The 15800-nt window shown below is 47.5% G+C and overlaps 1 protein-coding gene across 10 annotated transcripts in view; it reads left to right on the top strand.

The window, feature by feature from the left end:
• DDX11 (DEAD/H-box helicase 11) overlaps positions 1-15800 on the top strand; it is a 34505-nt gene that overhangs the window by 1421 nt on the left and 17284 nt on the right. For 4 of the 10 annotated variants that reach the window (XR_007189479.2, XM_048216875.2, XM_026502684.4 and 1 more), the window contains exons 2-7: positions 1277-1361; positions 2723-2909; positions 3153-3300; positions 9278-9526; positions 9992-10078; positions 10385-10542. Coding sequence is in view for 9 of the 10 variants with exons in the window: in XM_048216875.2 (XP_048072832.2) it covers positions 3157-3300; positions 9278-9526; positions 9992-10078; positions 10385-10542 (638 nt within the window). In the remaining variant the exon portion in view is untranslated. Of the gene's footprint in view, positions 1-1276; positions 1362-2722; positions 2910-3152; positions 3301-9277; positions 9527-9991; positions 10079-10384; positions 10543-15800 lie in introns of those variants that run through there. The other 6 variants (XM_026502687.4, XM_044385302.3, XM_048216876.2 and 3 more) reach the window with 4 other exon arrangements.

Below are 15800 nucleotides of genomic sequence, written 5' to 3'. Positions count from 1 at the left end.
TTCCTACTAAAAGCCCTATCTTCAAATACAGTCTATATTGGTAGGCCTTTAACAAGTGAATTTGGGGGTGGGGGACACAATTCAGTCTAGCAGTAGTTTATACACAAGTAAATAATGAGTGATGATTGAAAACTGAAGAAAATGAACTTTCAGAACTAATATGTACCTGAGATGCTTTCATGTATTTAATCTCATTTAATAAGCATATGGTGTGTGCCTTAGCACTGGTGGGGAATTCTAGGGGGAACTTGTGTGTGGGTTCGTGGTTGTCCACCACACAGCCAACCCGAAGAGGTGAGAAAAATTACACCAAATGTCCTTAATAGCACTTAGTGAATCCATTATTCAAGCATTTATGCAAATGCTTCTTTAACTTGTGATTTAGCTTGTGCTGCTTCTGGAATAATGAGATCCATAATTACCACCCACAGGGAAGTGAAATAATGATTACTTTTCTTCTGTATTGTTTCATGTTGGCATTCTGAAGTTTAGTAACCGAGTCTTTCTTTTCAGTCGGCTTGCCCTGGTGGGAGGAAGAGGGATGAACTGTAAAACCCAAGGGCTTGGAGGTCTGGCAGATGGGGGTTCAAGCACTTGCTGAGTGAGCAAGTCTCAACCTTTCTGAATCTGTGTTTTCATCTATAAAATAAAGCTAATAAAAGTATCACACAGGGTTGCTGTGAGGTTATGTGAAAACAGTTTGAAACCATTAAAGAACTGGACCTTGGACTAGGTATTTTAGTCGTGGGACCTCTGCCCACACCTCTGAAGAACAGAAACCTCTCCCTAGAGCCACCATGTCCAGCTGGCTATTCATTCATCAAAATTTATTTGAATGCCAGCTCGGTGCCAAAGTACCTATTCTGGTGCTGGGGGCAGGGAAGAACAGGACAGACAAAGTTCCTCCTTTTATGCCATGTATATTCTTGTGGGAAAGGATTATAAATAAAATAAGTTCAGCTAGTACTAAGAGCTATGAAGAAATTAAATACAGGGTAATGAGACAAAAGAGTGACTTCAAGCTGGGTGGTGTATGTGTGTTTGAATAGGGAGTGATATTTGACCCGTATAGGGTGGCCAAATAGAGGGGGAGGCTTCTCTGAAAAGACCGAGTCCTAAATGTCCATCATTTCCCAGGCAGGGGTGGAAGGGGGTGGTGGACAGCAAGTACAAAAAATCAGGCTGGGTACGTCACCTACAGCAGTCTGTAGGCTGACCAATGATCTAGTTTAAAAGGAGAGGCAATGCTGATTAGATTTTTCTCTTGGGATTTTAGAATCAAGAAATGTGAAAAGAATTTCCCCTTCTGAAGCTCAAAGGTAGAGGGCGCCAAAGAGGCCCTGTGCCAGCCAAAGTTTCGGGTAAGCGGAAGCTGTGAGTAAGCAAAGGAGGTCAGCCAGTGGCTCCATCTGGCATGCGACTGAGCAGCAGGAGGACAGGCTGTGGGTATTGACTTGCTGGGGAAGTTCTGGGAGCGCTCCTAGGATCTGGATTACTTTGTAGTTCTAGTCTGAAAGAAATCCCACTCTGTCAGTGGCTTCTGCCCTAGGTTTTCGCAGATTTCACATAATTTCTCAATATGTATATTTTCATTAGGTGTCCCTTCTGCTTCTGCTGGTTATCTCTTGCCAGATGAACCTGACTAAAAGAGAGCCATATGGACCTTGGTGTGGATCCTTGGTTTTCCTCTTGTTAACTCTGCCTTTGAAAATTATTTAGTGTCTGGAAGCATGAATACCCAACAACTGTATCCTTATAGTGTTGTACAGGTTAACTGGGGTAATAATAGTAAAAAGGCCTGTAGAGTATTTAACACATACTAGGTGATCAAAATTTGTTAGATTCCTTCCTCTTTTCTTCCTGGTTTGTTTTTTGTTTTTGTTTTTTTGTTTTCGTTTTTGTTTGTTTTGATTCTGTGTGTCCCTCTCAGTACTGAATGGTCCTAGTTTTTAAGAGTCACCCTTCTTGTAGTTCTTTCACCTCTCTCATCCTGTTAGGTGCCCCTAAACTATAACTGGAAGAACATCATGGCAACTGCCTTCCCCTTCATAAATGTGTTGACACTGTCACTGGTCTTACCAAAGCCAGTAGTAGCAGGATTGTAAGTGGATTTCACATTGATTAGTACTTCTTAGAAGAGATGGGCCTGCCAGATACTTTGGAGCAGTGACTTCCAAAGAGAGTGTGAGAACCAGGGTGGGAGAGTCAGTCCTTCCTGATGAAAGGAAGAAAGGATTGGGGTGCCTGGCTGGCTCAGCCTGTAGAGCATGTGACTCTTGATCTCAGGGTTATGAGTTCAAGCCCCACGTTGCATGGAGCCTACTTAAAATAGAGATTAGAAAAAAATCTAAAGGAAGAAAGGGTATGGAGAAGCTATCTCAGGGAAATTTGGTTCAGAAGAGGGGAAAAAAGATGAAATATGGAGCTGAGAAGTTCTTCTTAGACCTTGGCCTGGCAAGGTAAGAGAAATGCTGTGGTCTCAGTACTGGGGAGCTCTGGAATTCCAGCCGGGCCTTAGTCCCAGTCTGCAGCTAGACAGAAAGCTCTTATTTCTTGAGGCTGGGAAGGCTCTAGGAGGAGGCTCTGCTTATACCAGCAGTGGAGGCTAGGACGAATGAAGAAGCACACTAGAGATCCCGGTGAAACACGGATGTACGTGTGCACCTGTGCCACATAGAGAACTGTGCTGGTGATTCTCTGCCCGTGTGTCATGATTTTACAGGTCTCGGCAGCAGGATTAAGTGAGGCCACGTTGCCAGGTGAAGGCCGTGCTGCGGGCATGTGCAGAACCGTGCGGCACAGCTAGTCAGGAGCACCGTCCCTGACCTCAGGGGCACAGGTCCTCGAGGAAGTGTCCACGCCTTTCCTGGAGGCATTAGAAGGGTGTCCGAGAAGCAGAGGCATCCCAGGTAAAATGGCAGGGCGGTTTCTGTTTCGGGACTGTGCTGGACTGCGTTCCGCGTGGCCATGTCTGATACACGTCATTAGATGGGTTGTGGGATGTGGGCACGGCTTCATGAGGACGTGCACCATGGGGGGAACGTGGTCTCTGCTTGCAAAAAAGCGTACAACCTGAGGAGACATTCCCTAACTAGTGTTGAGACTGCTCTTAGGAACTGTTCTAGATTTCAAGCCTTTTTTTTGCCCCCTAGGACCATGGCTAATAAAACCCAGGAGGTTGGTGGTATCCACTTCCCTTTTCCCTTCACACCCTATTCCATCCAGAAGGACTTCATGGCAGAGCTCTATCAGGTGTTGGAGGCTGGCAAGATTGGAATATTTGAGAGTCCGACTGGCACTGTAAGTATATATTGTCAGGGGCCAAGAGGGTCCTTACGACACCGCAGAAGCCACCTAGCGTGTTGTTAACCTAGGCAGAAATTTTCATGGCTGAAGTTGTTCCCTTGGTTTATCTTTCTGAGTAATAGCCACTTCCTCTATTACATGTGAAACGCAGCCCCAGGGTCTGAGAACTGTTAGGCTGAAGACAGAGGAGAATTGGAGTGCCTCTAGAAACCGAGACCTAAAGCACCAAAGCTTTCCAAATTGTTCTGGGAACACAAATGCTTTGATGTTGAGAAACAAATTACCGTGGCTTTTTCACAGATTAAACATACTGGTTTAGTCTTCGGGAACGAGGTTACTGAGTGCTGGAGAGATCCAGCCAAAGGCCCCTGGGAGTTTCCTTCCAGGAGTGGAATGACAGAGGGATTTACTAACGGAGTGGCCAGGAGGAGGATTAGGGCTGCAGCGAGCAGTCCCTGCCTCTCGTTTAGAAAGTACTATGTGATAATGAGCGTGTGTATTGATGCGAAGGTCCCTCAGCCAGGTCGCAACCTCCTGGAGGTCCTCCGTGCCCCTGTCATCCTGCGGAACTTAGGAAGTTCGGCGCACAGGAGGCTCATAACCCAGTGCACCGGGCCTTCTTCCCCTACCCATCCCCTGAGATGGCTTTTAGTATCAGCCGCGACTTCCTCATTAGTAGATTTGGGTGTTTCAAGTCTTTATTTGACCTCTCTGCAGCAGTTAGTGTCCTTGAACAAATCCCTGTCCTTTGTTTAAAGTCATATAAAAAATTTAATAAAGAATAATGCATGTCATTTAAAAAGTTAAATTTCTCAAACTTGGTCTTTGGGCAGGTACTTTTTTAATTCTTTTACCTGGTTCCTAAGAAATATACTTGCAGAGCATATCTGAAATTGTAAGCTTGGTGCTGTAGTTTGATTTATTCATTTCAGTCATTGTGCCTTCCTCTTGTGATAGCTAAGATGTTGCTCTCCTGCCAGCTCCTGTTCCTTCCTCGCCCCATCCTCCTGGTGTAGTTAGATGGGAAATTTTAGCCTCTGCTAAGTCAGTGTGCCCTGATTACAGGTTTTCTTCCTGAATAATTTTTGTTTTCCCAGAGTTGATAATTGCCTTTTAAAGCTGGTCTAGTTTTTAACATACCTACAGCACTTTCTCACGCCATCCAGGGGCCTCTCCGTATGATACTCCATCCAGAAAATGACCGCTTAGTCCGGCTGCTCAGGCTGCCATGACAAAATACCACAGACTGGGTGGCTCAGATGACAGACGTCTACTTCTCGGTTTGGGAGGCTGGGAAGTGCAAGGTTTGGGCAGCCTCTGGCTTCTGGCAGGGGTCTCTTCCTGGCTTGTAGGGGGCCCCCTTCTCACTGTGTCCTCACATGGTAGAGAGGTCTTTGGTGTCTCTCCCCCTTTTATGAGGACAGCAGTTTTATCAGATCAGGGCTCTATCCTTAGGACCTCATTTAACCATAATCCCCTCCTTGAAGGCCCTTTCTCCAATGCAGTCCCATGGGGTTAGGGCTTCAACTTACGAATTTGTGGGGGGACATAATTCACCCTATAGTAATTACGAACGCTGTTTTACCCTGGAGACTTCCTTCTCTAAGTTCTTCGTTTACTCCTAAGACCTAATTCACAGCCGTTGTACTAGGGATTTCCCTTCTCTCAAAAAAAAAAAAAAATCAACTTTATATTGACAAGTAATAGAACATACCCCTTTTAAATCCATGTCAGCGAGTGTTGACAGATGGAAACCCCCATGTGGACACCACCACGATGAAGATGCAAAACACGTCCAGCAGCCCAGGAAGTTTGTCGTAACCTTGGCTGCTGTTCTCCCCTCACACCCCAGCCCGGCCCAGCCAGTCAGTGATCACTTTCCATCTCTGTAGATGCGTTCTGTCTTTCTAAATGTCAGGAAAATGGAATCTTCCGGTAAGTACTGTTTTGTGACTAGCTGCTTTTGTTCAGCCAGCATAATGTCTTGGGGATTCTTCCATGTTGTTCTGTGTATTCTTTTCTGTGTTGGATTCTCTGTTTCTCGGATTCCATATCTTCTTGGTTCACTTCTTTGTTTTGGTAGAGAACGTTCCTGAAGGATTGTATGGGAGGTAAGATTCTGAGACTTCACTGGTCCGAAAATGTATGAATGTGCCTTCTCACTTGATTGGTAGTGATTCGTCGGTTGGGTAGATCATTCTCCCTGCAGAATGCTTTTCCCTCACAGGTGCTCCCTCTACCTTCTGCTTTCCATTGTTGCTACTGGGAGGTCCAGTGCAGCCTGCACCGCAGTCCTGGGTGACCGATCCACCCTGCCCTCCAGAGTTTCAGGCTGTCCTCTCTCCTTTGTCTTCTGAAATCTCGTGTTGATCGGTTCGATGAGTGTGTTTAGTTCTTTGTGTTGGCCTCTTGGTGGGCACTTTGCATCTGGAGGCTTCTATCTTTCCATTCTGAGATGTTTTCACACACTTGATAATCTTCCGGGTACTTCCATTCTTTGAGTTTTGGACCTCCTGCTTAATCCCGTAATTTTCTGTTCTTCTAATTGCCTCTTTGGGCGTATTGGTTTGTTTTTGTTTTGTTTTGCTTTGAGTTCTACTTCTTCAAGATTCCTTTGACTGTGTTGTCCAGTCTTTCTATTCAGCTTATTTCTGTTATCCTATCTTTAATATTTAAGAACTTGTTCGTATCCCCTGCTTCTTAAAAATAGCATCCTGTTCTTGTTTCATGGAAATAATATCTTTCTGAGGATGTCAGTTAAAGTAGCATTTTTGAATTTCTTCCACCCTGCGTCATCTCATCGTCCATCCTCCTCCCTCCCCCAGTTTGGGTTCTGTGTTTTGTTGAGAGGCTTTCCTCAAATGTCTGGTGATCCTTGGCTGTCTTCTGTTGGTGTTCAAGAAAAAGCCACCACAGGGCTGACCGACAGGCCGTGGTGCAGGCTGGCTGTGGACTGATGGGCTAGCCTCTCTGGTGGGGCCTCCAGTGACCAGTGTCTGTGTGATTTCTCTCGAGCCATCCAGTTTTTCCAGAGAAGGCTCCTTTAAACTCTTACCTTCTGGTCCCAACCTGATGGCCAGTATTCTTGAGGGTGTCCTGGGGAAGCGGCTTCGGGTGCATGGTCTTTCACTTAGTGTCCTGCTTTGAGTCCGGCCCTCTTCCCCACCGCTCACTCGACCCGCCATCTCCAGAGCCCTCCTGATTCAGCTCCTCCAGAGGGTACACATCCTGTCTTCTGCAGGGAGGGGACGTCCTTGGCAATTTTGGGGTTTCTGAGGAGGGATCGGGGGAGATCTCGCAGGCACTTAGGCTTAGCATCCTTTACTCCTCTCAGTTTTGGTTCTCTGCTTCCCATCTCCTAAAACCTGTTACTTTCCCTTCTTCCACTTTCTTTGTTTCTGTGGGTTTAAGGTTCTTTTATTCCTTTGATGTAATTTTAGCATGTTTCAGAAAAGAACACAGAGCATGTGTTCATTCTGCCGTTTAACCTGAAGGCTCAGGTCCCCATCTCAGCCTTCTGCCCGTTCCATGCATCCTGTTCCTCTGCCCAGCCCTTTCTTAATGATGGTTCCAGGGCCTCCTGTCCTTGTTGTGACTTCAGTTACCGTCCCATTCTGACATTGTCTAAATCCTGCCTCTAGTAAGCCCTGCCTCCTGTTGTTGGCGCCCCACTGCTCACACGGGTGCCATACCGTTACACGTGGTGCCTCCCCTGCTGGACCTCTGCCTTGGTGGCCAAGCTCCCGGCTTAACTCCTGATGATGCCTGCTTCACTTGTCCGTGTCCCCTTTCTAGCCTTTCATGAGTCTGCCACACTGTGCTGACTTCTCCACCTGGAGCCCATGCTTCACAGGGAAATGTGATGCCCCGTGGTTCGTGTAAGTTTGCACCTGTGGGCATTTTCTAGAGAACTCTCCTTCACAGCGTCAAGCCCAGTGCTTGCTACAGTGTGGGTGTTTAGAACGCGTGAACTAACCAGGCATAAATTTTATAACCGTGATGTCTTGGATGGTACCCCACGAAGTAACATTGTTCAAAGCCGGGTGTGTTGTGGGTACTTTATTAAATTTATTTCCTAACCGAGGTGAGCATTTGGTCATACATGCTTTTAACATTTTCCAATTTAAATTTTTGTTGTCTTACTAGAAGATATAGGATTGTGGGCCTCAGTTTTCCTTTGTCTTTGTGATAGAGTGTGTTCACAGTTGTTGCTGGAAGGTAACTTTGACGTTCCCTTAGGAACTTCCTCAGCTCACTTCCCAGTGGAGGGTGCTGGGGAGTGCTGTTCGGAAGTTTTTGCCATTCTGTATTTATCAGAAGCTGAGAGAAGTGGCATATAGGGGGCTTTTCCAAAGATATGTCATCTATTCATTGTTCAGAAGTGCCATTCTGTCATAGGGCCTTTTAAGAATTTCATGAAATAGGTTCTTATTCCAGGACGTAATAATCCTACTGCTATTACTTAAAAATAGCAAAAAAAAAAAAAAAAAAAAGCTAGCTCCTATTGCTCACTTATGTATCGGGTATTGTTCTGATCCTGGTGTAGGTATTAGCTTTTATGGGTATGAACTTACTGCTTGCGGCAATTCTGAGGAAGATTCTCTCTCTCTCTCTCTCTCTCTCTCTGTCTCACACACACACACACACTTCCTGCCTCCTTTTTTTTTCTTGTTTTTTTTTTAACTTCTCATTTTTGCATGTGTGGAGCCAACAAACCTAGAGAGGTTAGCCTCACGTCACAGAGCTGGTGAGTGGAAGAGCCAGTATTGGGCCAGGAAGGCCAGAGTCTGAAGCCTTAGCCGGTATGCCCCGCTCTTCCCCAGCTCTGAAGACTGTGCGTTTTACATATGGGTCGTTCAAGCCCATGTTAGGTTCAGGACCTATCTGGATACTCTGAGGTCCCCCTGGGTTAAGCAGGCTCGGAGAGCTGACTGCCTGACCAGAACATGTTGGCTGCTGCAGAGACTTGTCTGCACTGAACTGCCCTTTGGACCCCAGCAGCAGCGGCCTTAGGGAACCCACACAGCGGCCTTCCAGAAGGATTGTGTTAGTGCTCCCACTGCTGTTACAGAGTTCCGCAAGCTGGGGGCCTAAACCACAGAAGCTTACTCTTCACAGCTCAGGAGGCCATAAGTGCAGACTCAGGGTGTCAGCAGGGAGGGTTCTGTCTGAGGGCCGCAAGAGGAGACGCCGTTCCGGCCCTCTCGGCTGGTAGGTGGCCATCCTCTTCTGTCTTACCGCATCGCCTTCCCTCTGGCGGTGCCTCGGTGGCCCAATTTCCCCTTTGTGTAAGGACACCAGTCTTACTGGATCAGGGCCCCCCTCTTTCTTAATTAAACACATCTGCAGTGACACTATTTCCAAATAAGGTCACATTCTGAGACACTCAGGGTTAGGACTTACAGACGAATTTGAGGGGGGACACAACTGAACCCGCAGCAGTGGCCCACAGGGAATATTCTGGTCTTTAAATTAAGAATTGTGTTCTCCAGAGCAATTAGTTTGCTTTAAAAATTTTTTGAAGCCTGGGACTCACGGGACTGATCATGGTCTGTCTGCACATGGGCTGCATTAAAGCATAGAGCCAAATGTGGCTCCCCCTTAGTATATAGGATTTCAAGCCATGTATTTTTTGGCCTTAATTCTTTTTTGGAGCTTTTATCTAATTCCTCAGCTTCTAATTATGTTAACTTGCAGTACTTATATGTAACCTGATAAGCCACATTAAATTATTTTAGGAACAGTGAGCTCTATAATTAAAGCAAGAACTTTATTTTTATTTCTTCTTTTTTTCTATTTTTCCTGGCTATCCTTTTGCTAATTCTCTTCCTGTCCTTTCCCAGGTTGGTCTTAGAGTGCCTTCTAATATTTAAAGTTAGACCTTCCTCGAAGGCTTTATTAAAATGGGAAACGTCATTTGGAAAGCTTTGGTTTTTTGTTCTCGTTTTTGAAGACCTTTTTCTTCCTGTAGGGAAAATCTTTAAGTCTTATTTGTGGGGCCCTTTCCTGGCTCCGTGACTTTGAGCAGAAGAAGCATCAAGAAGAGGCACGTCTCCTTGAAACTGGAACTATCCCCTTAAGTGACGGGACGGAGCAGCCCCCGTCTCTCTCATCCTCCTGCAAAGAGACCCCAGACACCCCGAGGCCTGCGGGAGAGCCTGACTGGGTGACTCAGTTTGTACAGAAGAAAGAAGAAAGGGACCTGGTGGACCGACTGAAGGTAAGCTCTGGGGTGATGGGAGGTGGGAACCATCCAGGAAACAGGGCTTGGCTGGTACTTTGGGGTTGGTTCTGGGAGTTAGCGTGTCCTTTGCCTCCTCGGTGCCTTCTTGAGCCAGTGGTGCTGCGCCCGTGCTGTCTTTTTAAAGCTGATGTCAACAGGCCTCTAGACAGAGGGTGGACAGTTCCATTCATTACCCACCTGGGAAAGGCGCCTCACTGTTGCCATTGGTAACACAGTTCCGTGGCTGCGAATTCCATTAAGGGAATGAATTTGATTGAGAGTATGTGGCTTTGGGAGGGAGGGTCAGGGATGCTGCCGCCCCTGGAGTGTTGGCCACGGAGGGGAGAGCCGCCCCGCCCTGCCCCAGGTGCCGAGGCCTTGGGCTGAGCCCCAGACTCTTTAAGAAGGGCGTGGTTTGGGACTTCCTGCAGGAGTTTCCTTTCTGGCTACTTTACCCTCCAGGAGGAGCAGGTCCGGAGGAAGAAGCGAGAGGAGCGCCTGCAGCAGATCCGGCACAACGCGCAGCTCAAGTATGCCGCCAGGCGCGCGGTGAGCGTCTCTGCTGGGGCGGCAGAGGTCGCGCTGCGGGGGCCTTACGGTGTCGCTCGGTGGGGGAGTGGCCGGGTCTTCCGGCCCCGACCCCCGCCCCCGACCCCCGCCGGCTAAGTTCCCATCACCCAGTAGCTGCAGCTTGAGCTGAGCTATCGATACGGGGTGTGGACTCCGGTAGGAAAGCGAGGCCCGTGGCGGTGGCGTGTGCGTTGTCCTCAGTGGTAGCCACTCGGAGGCAAACTCGGTTGGGGGGGGCCGTACTGAGGTTTCTTTCCCTTTCCCGCTTGTGACGCTCCCACACAGAGACAGGAGGAAGAGGAAATGGAGCGTCTCCTCCGCCTCAGCAGGGAGATGCTAGCGGCGGGAGCAGAGGCCGAGCCACGAGAGCAGCTGGCATGTGGGGAGGAGGAGCTGGTCCTCGCCGAGTATGAGAGCGACGAGGAGAAGGGAGCGGCTAGTGGGTAAGATGGCGCCTCTCCTTCACCCCCGCCCCCGCCTGCGTGGGGCTCCCACGGCGGCAGCTCCTGTGCCCGAAGAGAGGCAGCTGCTTTGTGCCTCGCGAGGCCTCCGGAGGGGTGAGTGCCAGCCCCCTGCCGCAGCTCTCAGCCAGGCTCCTCGTGAGCGTGCGTCACTGCTGGTGACCGCGGTGGCCAGCCCTTCCCTCTGCCGGCCCTGGCTGCGTGGGTATGACCTCTGCTACCCTCGCGAGGTTTGTGTCTCCCCGTCACACCCGGCACGGGGCTGTGCCTTAGCCGAGGCCGCACGGCCAGGAGGCCGAGGAGCAGGGACTTGCACCCAGCCGGGCCGGCTCCAGGTCACGTGCTCTTTGCTCCCAGGCTGCCGCGTGGGAGCTTGAGGACGGAAACCATCAACGTATCCTTAGCCTGAGTTGTTCTTTCCACCGTCTGGCTTCGGCCTGGGTTGCTGATTTGTGAGCAGTAAGCTGCTGGGTGGAGTAGAAGACACTCAAGATGACAGCGAGGCTATTCGGAGGTTGCGCCGCCCCTCGTGGGATCTCCTTTTTCATTCATGCTTTAGTGGCGCAGATGACCTTTGAGGGTCTGCTCTAGTGCGGCGTGGTTCCCGATGCCAAGTACGCCGGGCATGCCCCCTGCCCTTGGAGAGCTTGCATGTGGTTGGGGTGGGGTGGGACAGACGCGCAGGTGGTAGCTTCATGAAATGAGCGCATTTGCTCATGAGGAAAGTGAAACCGGGTGCAGTGGGTAGAGTGTGGGGTCGCATGTCTAGGTGAAGCCAGGAGAGGCCTCTGAGGAGGTGATGAAGGAGCGAGAAAGAGCCATGGGAAGACCTGGTAGGAGAGGTCTAGTCAGAGGCCTGCCGGTGCCCTGGTCTAGAAAGGGGCGCAGGTTTGGTGGGTTCGAGGGACACAGAGAAGGCCCAGGGGCTAAGAGCGAACGAGGAAGAGAGGGAACGAAGAGGCAGTTGTCTGTTTGGGCCTTGTAGTTCCACCGAGAGGTCTGGTGTCTTTCCCTGTGTCTCGGGGCTGCGGGAGGTTGTAAGCAGGGGAGTGACCTGATTGGGTTTGGGCATTAGGAAGGGCATTAGGTCATTTTTACATCAGCGGCTCTCTCCCAAGGCAGCAGTGCCCCTAGAGGTCATTCCTCTTGGGCTCCTAGCTTGGAAGGGGTGTCTCTTGCTCCTCTAAAGGTGACTCCAGGTCCCATGTGTCCGACGTTGTCATTGACACTGTGGTCACCATGTGTGTAGAGTGTAACTGCAGGGTCTGAAACCTTCTGTTGACTCGTGATGGAGAAAACCTTCACAGCCTGTCTGCAGTGCACCTTCTAACTTCACCCAAAGAGCTCAGTGTCGCGGCTGCCCTGACTTTTTTTTCCCTTCGGCTTTATTGAGATGTAATCGGGATGTGACATTGTGTGAGTTTAAGATGCACACCATGATGGTTTGGTACGCGTGTGCATTGCAAAATCATCACTCTGATGAGGTTACTTAAACCTATTTCTTTAAAGATGTGCTCTCCGGGCATCTCTAAGTACACAGTACGGTCTTGTTAATGATAGTTCTGATGATCTCTACCCTTTGACTGCCTTCACCCCACTTCTCAGCCCCTAGCAGTCTACTCTCTGTTTCTAGGAGTCTGGTTTTTTAGATTCCGCAGATGAGATGACACAGAATTTGTCCTTCTCTGACTTACATCACTTACTGTAATGCCGTCAGGGGTCATCTGTATTGTCACAAATGGCGGAATTGCCTTCCTTTTTGTGGCTATTTCAGTGTGTATGTGTGTGTGTGTGTGTGTGTGCGTGAGAGAGAGAGAGAGAGAGAGAGGCAGAGACATGTTCTTTATCCATTCATCTGTCAGTGGATACTTTGGTTGTTTTCATTAGTTGCTGCCACGAACAGAAAGGTACAGGGATCTCCTTGGGATACGGGTTTCGTTTCCTTCAGATATATGCCCAGAAGTGGGCTTGCTGGATTATATGCTACTTAATATTTTTAATTTCTGAGGAACGTCCATGCTGTTTTCCAGAGTGGCCGCACCAATTTACGTTCCCGCCCACAGGGCACAGATTTCCTTTTCTCCACATTCTTGCCAACACTTTAAAAAAAAAAAAAAAGATTTATATATTTATTTATTTATTTGTGCGCCTGTGTGCACCCAAGGGGGAGTGGGGGGAAGGAGGGAGAAGCAGGCTCCCCGCTGAGCAGGGAGCCCAACATAGGGCTCCATCCCAGGACCCCGGGATCATGACCTGAGCAGAAGGCAGCCCCTTAACCGACTGAGCCCCCCAGGCGCCCTTTGCCAACACTTATCTTTTTGATTGTAGCCATTCTAGCAGGTGTGAGGTGATAGCTCATTGTGGTTTTGATTTGCGTTTTCTTGGGGGATCAGTGATGTTGAGCATCTTTTCATGTACCTGTTGACCATTTGTATGACTTCGAGAAAATGTCTATTCAGTTCCTCTGGCCATTTTTAATTGGATTATTTGCTTTTTTGCTGTTGAGTTGTAGGAGTTCCTTATATATTTTGGTTATAAGCCCCTTAATCAGGTAGGTGGTTCGCACATATTTTCTCCCATTTTTTGGTTCCCGTTCCATTTTGTTGATTGTTTTGCTGTGCAAAAGCTTTTTAGTTTGACATAGTTCCGCTTGTTTATTTTTCCCTTTTTTGCTTATATATATATTTTTTAAAGATTTTATTTATTTATTCGACAGAGATAGAGACAGCCAGCGAGAGAGGGAACACAAGCAGGGGGAGTGGGAGAGGAAGAAGCAGGCTCCTAGCGGAGGAGCCTGATGTGGGGCTCGATCCCATAACGCCGGGATCACACCCTGAGCCGAAGGCAGACACTTAACCGCTGTGCCACCCAGGCGCCCCTTTTGCTTATACTTTTGATGTCATATTGAAAAAATCACTGTGAAGACCAATGTCATAAAGCTTTTTCTCTATGTTTTCTTCTAGGAGTTTTATGATTTTAGGTCTTACAGTTAAGTCTTTAATACACTTTGAGTTAGTTTTTGTGAGCGGCGTAGGATAGGGATTGGGTTTCATTTTTTGCATGTGACTGTTGAGTTTCCCCAGCACCATATTGAAGAGACTGTCTTTTCCTCATTGAGTATTCTTGGCTCCTTTGTCAAATATTACTTTACTTTATATGCATGGGTTTATTTCTGGGCTCTGTTCTGTTCCATTGGTCTCATATGTCTGTTTTTATGCCAGTACCATCCTGCTTTGATTACTCTACTGTTTTTATGCCGGGACTGTACTCTTTTGATTATCATACTGTTTAAAATCAGGAAGTGTGATGCCTCCAGCTTTGTTGTTCTTTCTCAAGATTGCTTTGGCTATTTGGGGTCTTTTGTGGTTCCATATGATTTCTAGGATTTTTTTTTCTATATCTGTTAAAAGTATTTTTGGATTCTTGATACAGGATTGCACTGAATCTATAAATGGGTTTCAGTAGTGTGGACATTTTAGCAACATGAATTTTTCTGACCTCCAAACATGGGACAGTCTGTCATTCGTGTCTTCAGGTTCTTTCATCAAAGTCTTGTAGTTCTGAGTGTGTAAATCTTTACCTCCTAAGAATGTTATTATTCTTGATGCCATTGTAAATTAGACTGTTTTATTTCTTTCTTGGAGAGTTCATTGTTAGCATGCAGAAATGAAATTGATTTTCATGTGTTGATTTTGTACCCTACGACTTCGCTAAATTTGTTAATTAGTCCTAATGGGTTTTTGGTGCTATCTTCAGCTTTTCCTATGTATAATCGTGTCATTTGCGAGCACGTAGTTTCACTTCTTCCTTTCCAGTTTGGATGATTTTTCTTCCTTTTTCTTGTCTGATTGGTCTGGCCAGGACTTCCTCTGTGTTGCAGAGAAGAGGTGAAAGTGGGCACCTTTGTCTTAGTCTTGTCTTAGTGGAAGAGCTTTCGTTGTTGAGTATGACGTTAGCTGTGGGCTTGTCATAGATGGCCTTGGTTGTGTTGAGGTACATTCTTTCTATACCTAAGAATGTCAAGAATTTATCATGAACGGATGTTGGATTTTGTCATTTGTTTTTTCTGTGTCTGTTGAGATGATCATGTGACTTTTCTCTATCATTCTGTTGATTGATGTATCACATTTACTAATTTGCGTACATTGAGCCATCCTTGTATCAGGCAGGAATCTCACTTGATCATGGGGCATGATCCTTTTAATGTGCTGTTGAATTCAGTTGGCTAGTATTTTGTAGAGAATGTTTGCATCTGTATTCATTGGGGATATATACTCGCTTGTAGTTTCCTGTCTTTGTAGGGTCATTATCTGGCTGTGGTTTTGGGGTAATGCTGGCCCCGTAAAATGAGTTTGGGAGTCAGGTTCCTCTTCAGTTTTTTGAAAGAGTTGGAGAAGGTTTGGCATCATTTCTTTAAATGTTTGGTAGAATTTGCCAGTGAAATCATCTGGCCCTGGATTTTTCTTTGTTGGTGCCAGAGGCTTGCCCTTAAGCACAGATTCCAGGACCTGGATTAGAACCAAAGCTTCTGACCCTGCCTGGGGCTGAGATGGCCAGACCTCTACGCATCCCACCTCGGGGAGGTAGGAGCAGCAAGTACTCTGTAAACCCTTTGCCACCTGCTTCCAGGATTACTTGCCCACTCTTGTACATCTCCTCGAGAGCCCCCCTGGGGACAGGAGAAAGAACTTGAGTGGGGTTTGTGACTATTAGAGAAACAAAGTGCTACTTAGGGCCTGCGCCTGAGCCATTAATCCTGCAGATTAACTTCTACAGCTTCCAGTGCCCTGGCATTTGGACAGACATGAGCCTCTCTGAGAACACAACCAATTCTTTTTTCTTTTCTTTTTTTTTTTCTTAAAACATTTCATTTATTCATTTGACAGAGAGGGAGAGAGAGAGAGAGAAAGTGAGAGAGCACAAGCAGGGGGAGTGGTGGAGAGGGAGAAGCAGACTCCCCGCCAAGCAGGGAACCTGATGCGGGGCTGGATCCCAGGGCTCTGGGGATCGTGACCTGAGCTGAAGGCAGATGCTTAACCGACTGAGCCACCCAGGCGCCCCAACCAATTCTGAATATAAAATTTTCGCTCTTCATTTCTTCACACTTCCAACTTCTTATCTAGATCTGGTTGAGTTTGCTTACTTTGTGGTACGTGATTGAAATCAAGGCCTGTCAGACAAAGCGGGCGGAACGATTATTTATTTATTGACCGGAAAAGCAACCCTATAAATAACTCCTC

This window comes from Ursus arctos, unplaced genomic scaffold (assembly GCF_023065955.2).
Source record: "Ursus arctos isolate Adak ecotype North America unplaced genomic scaffold, UrsArc2.0 scaffold_26, whole genome shotgun sequence".
Taxonomy (NCBI): Eukaryota; Metazoa; Chordata; class Mammalia; order Carnivora; family Ursidae; genus Ursus; species Ursus arctos.
The sequence above is the reverse complement of the archived record's forward strand: the minus strand, read 5'-3'. Positions and strand labels throughout refer to the sequence as shown.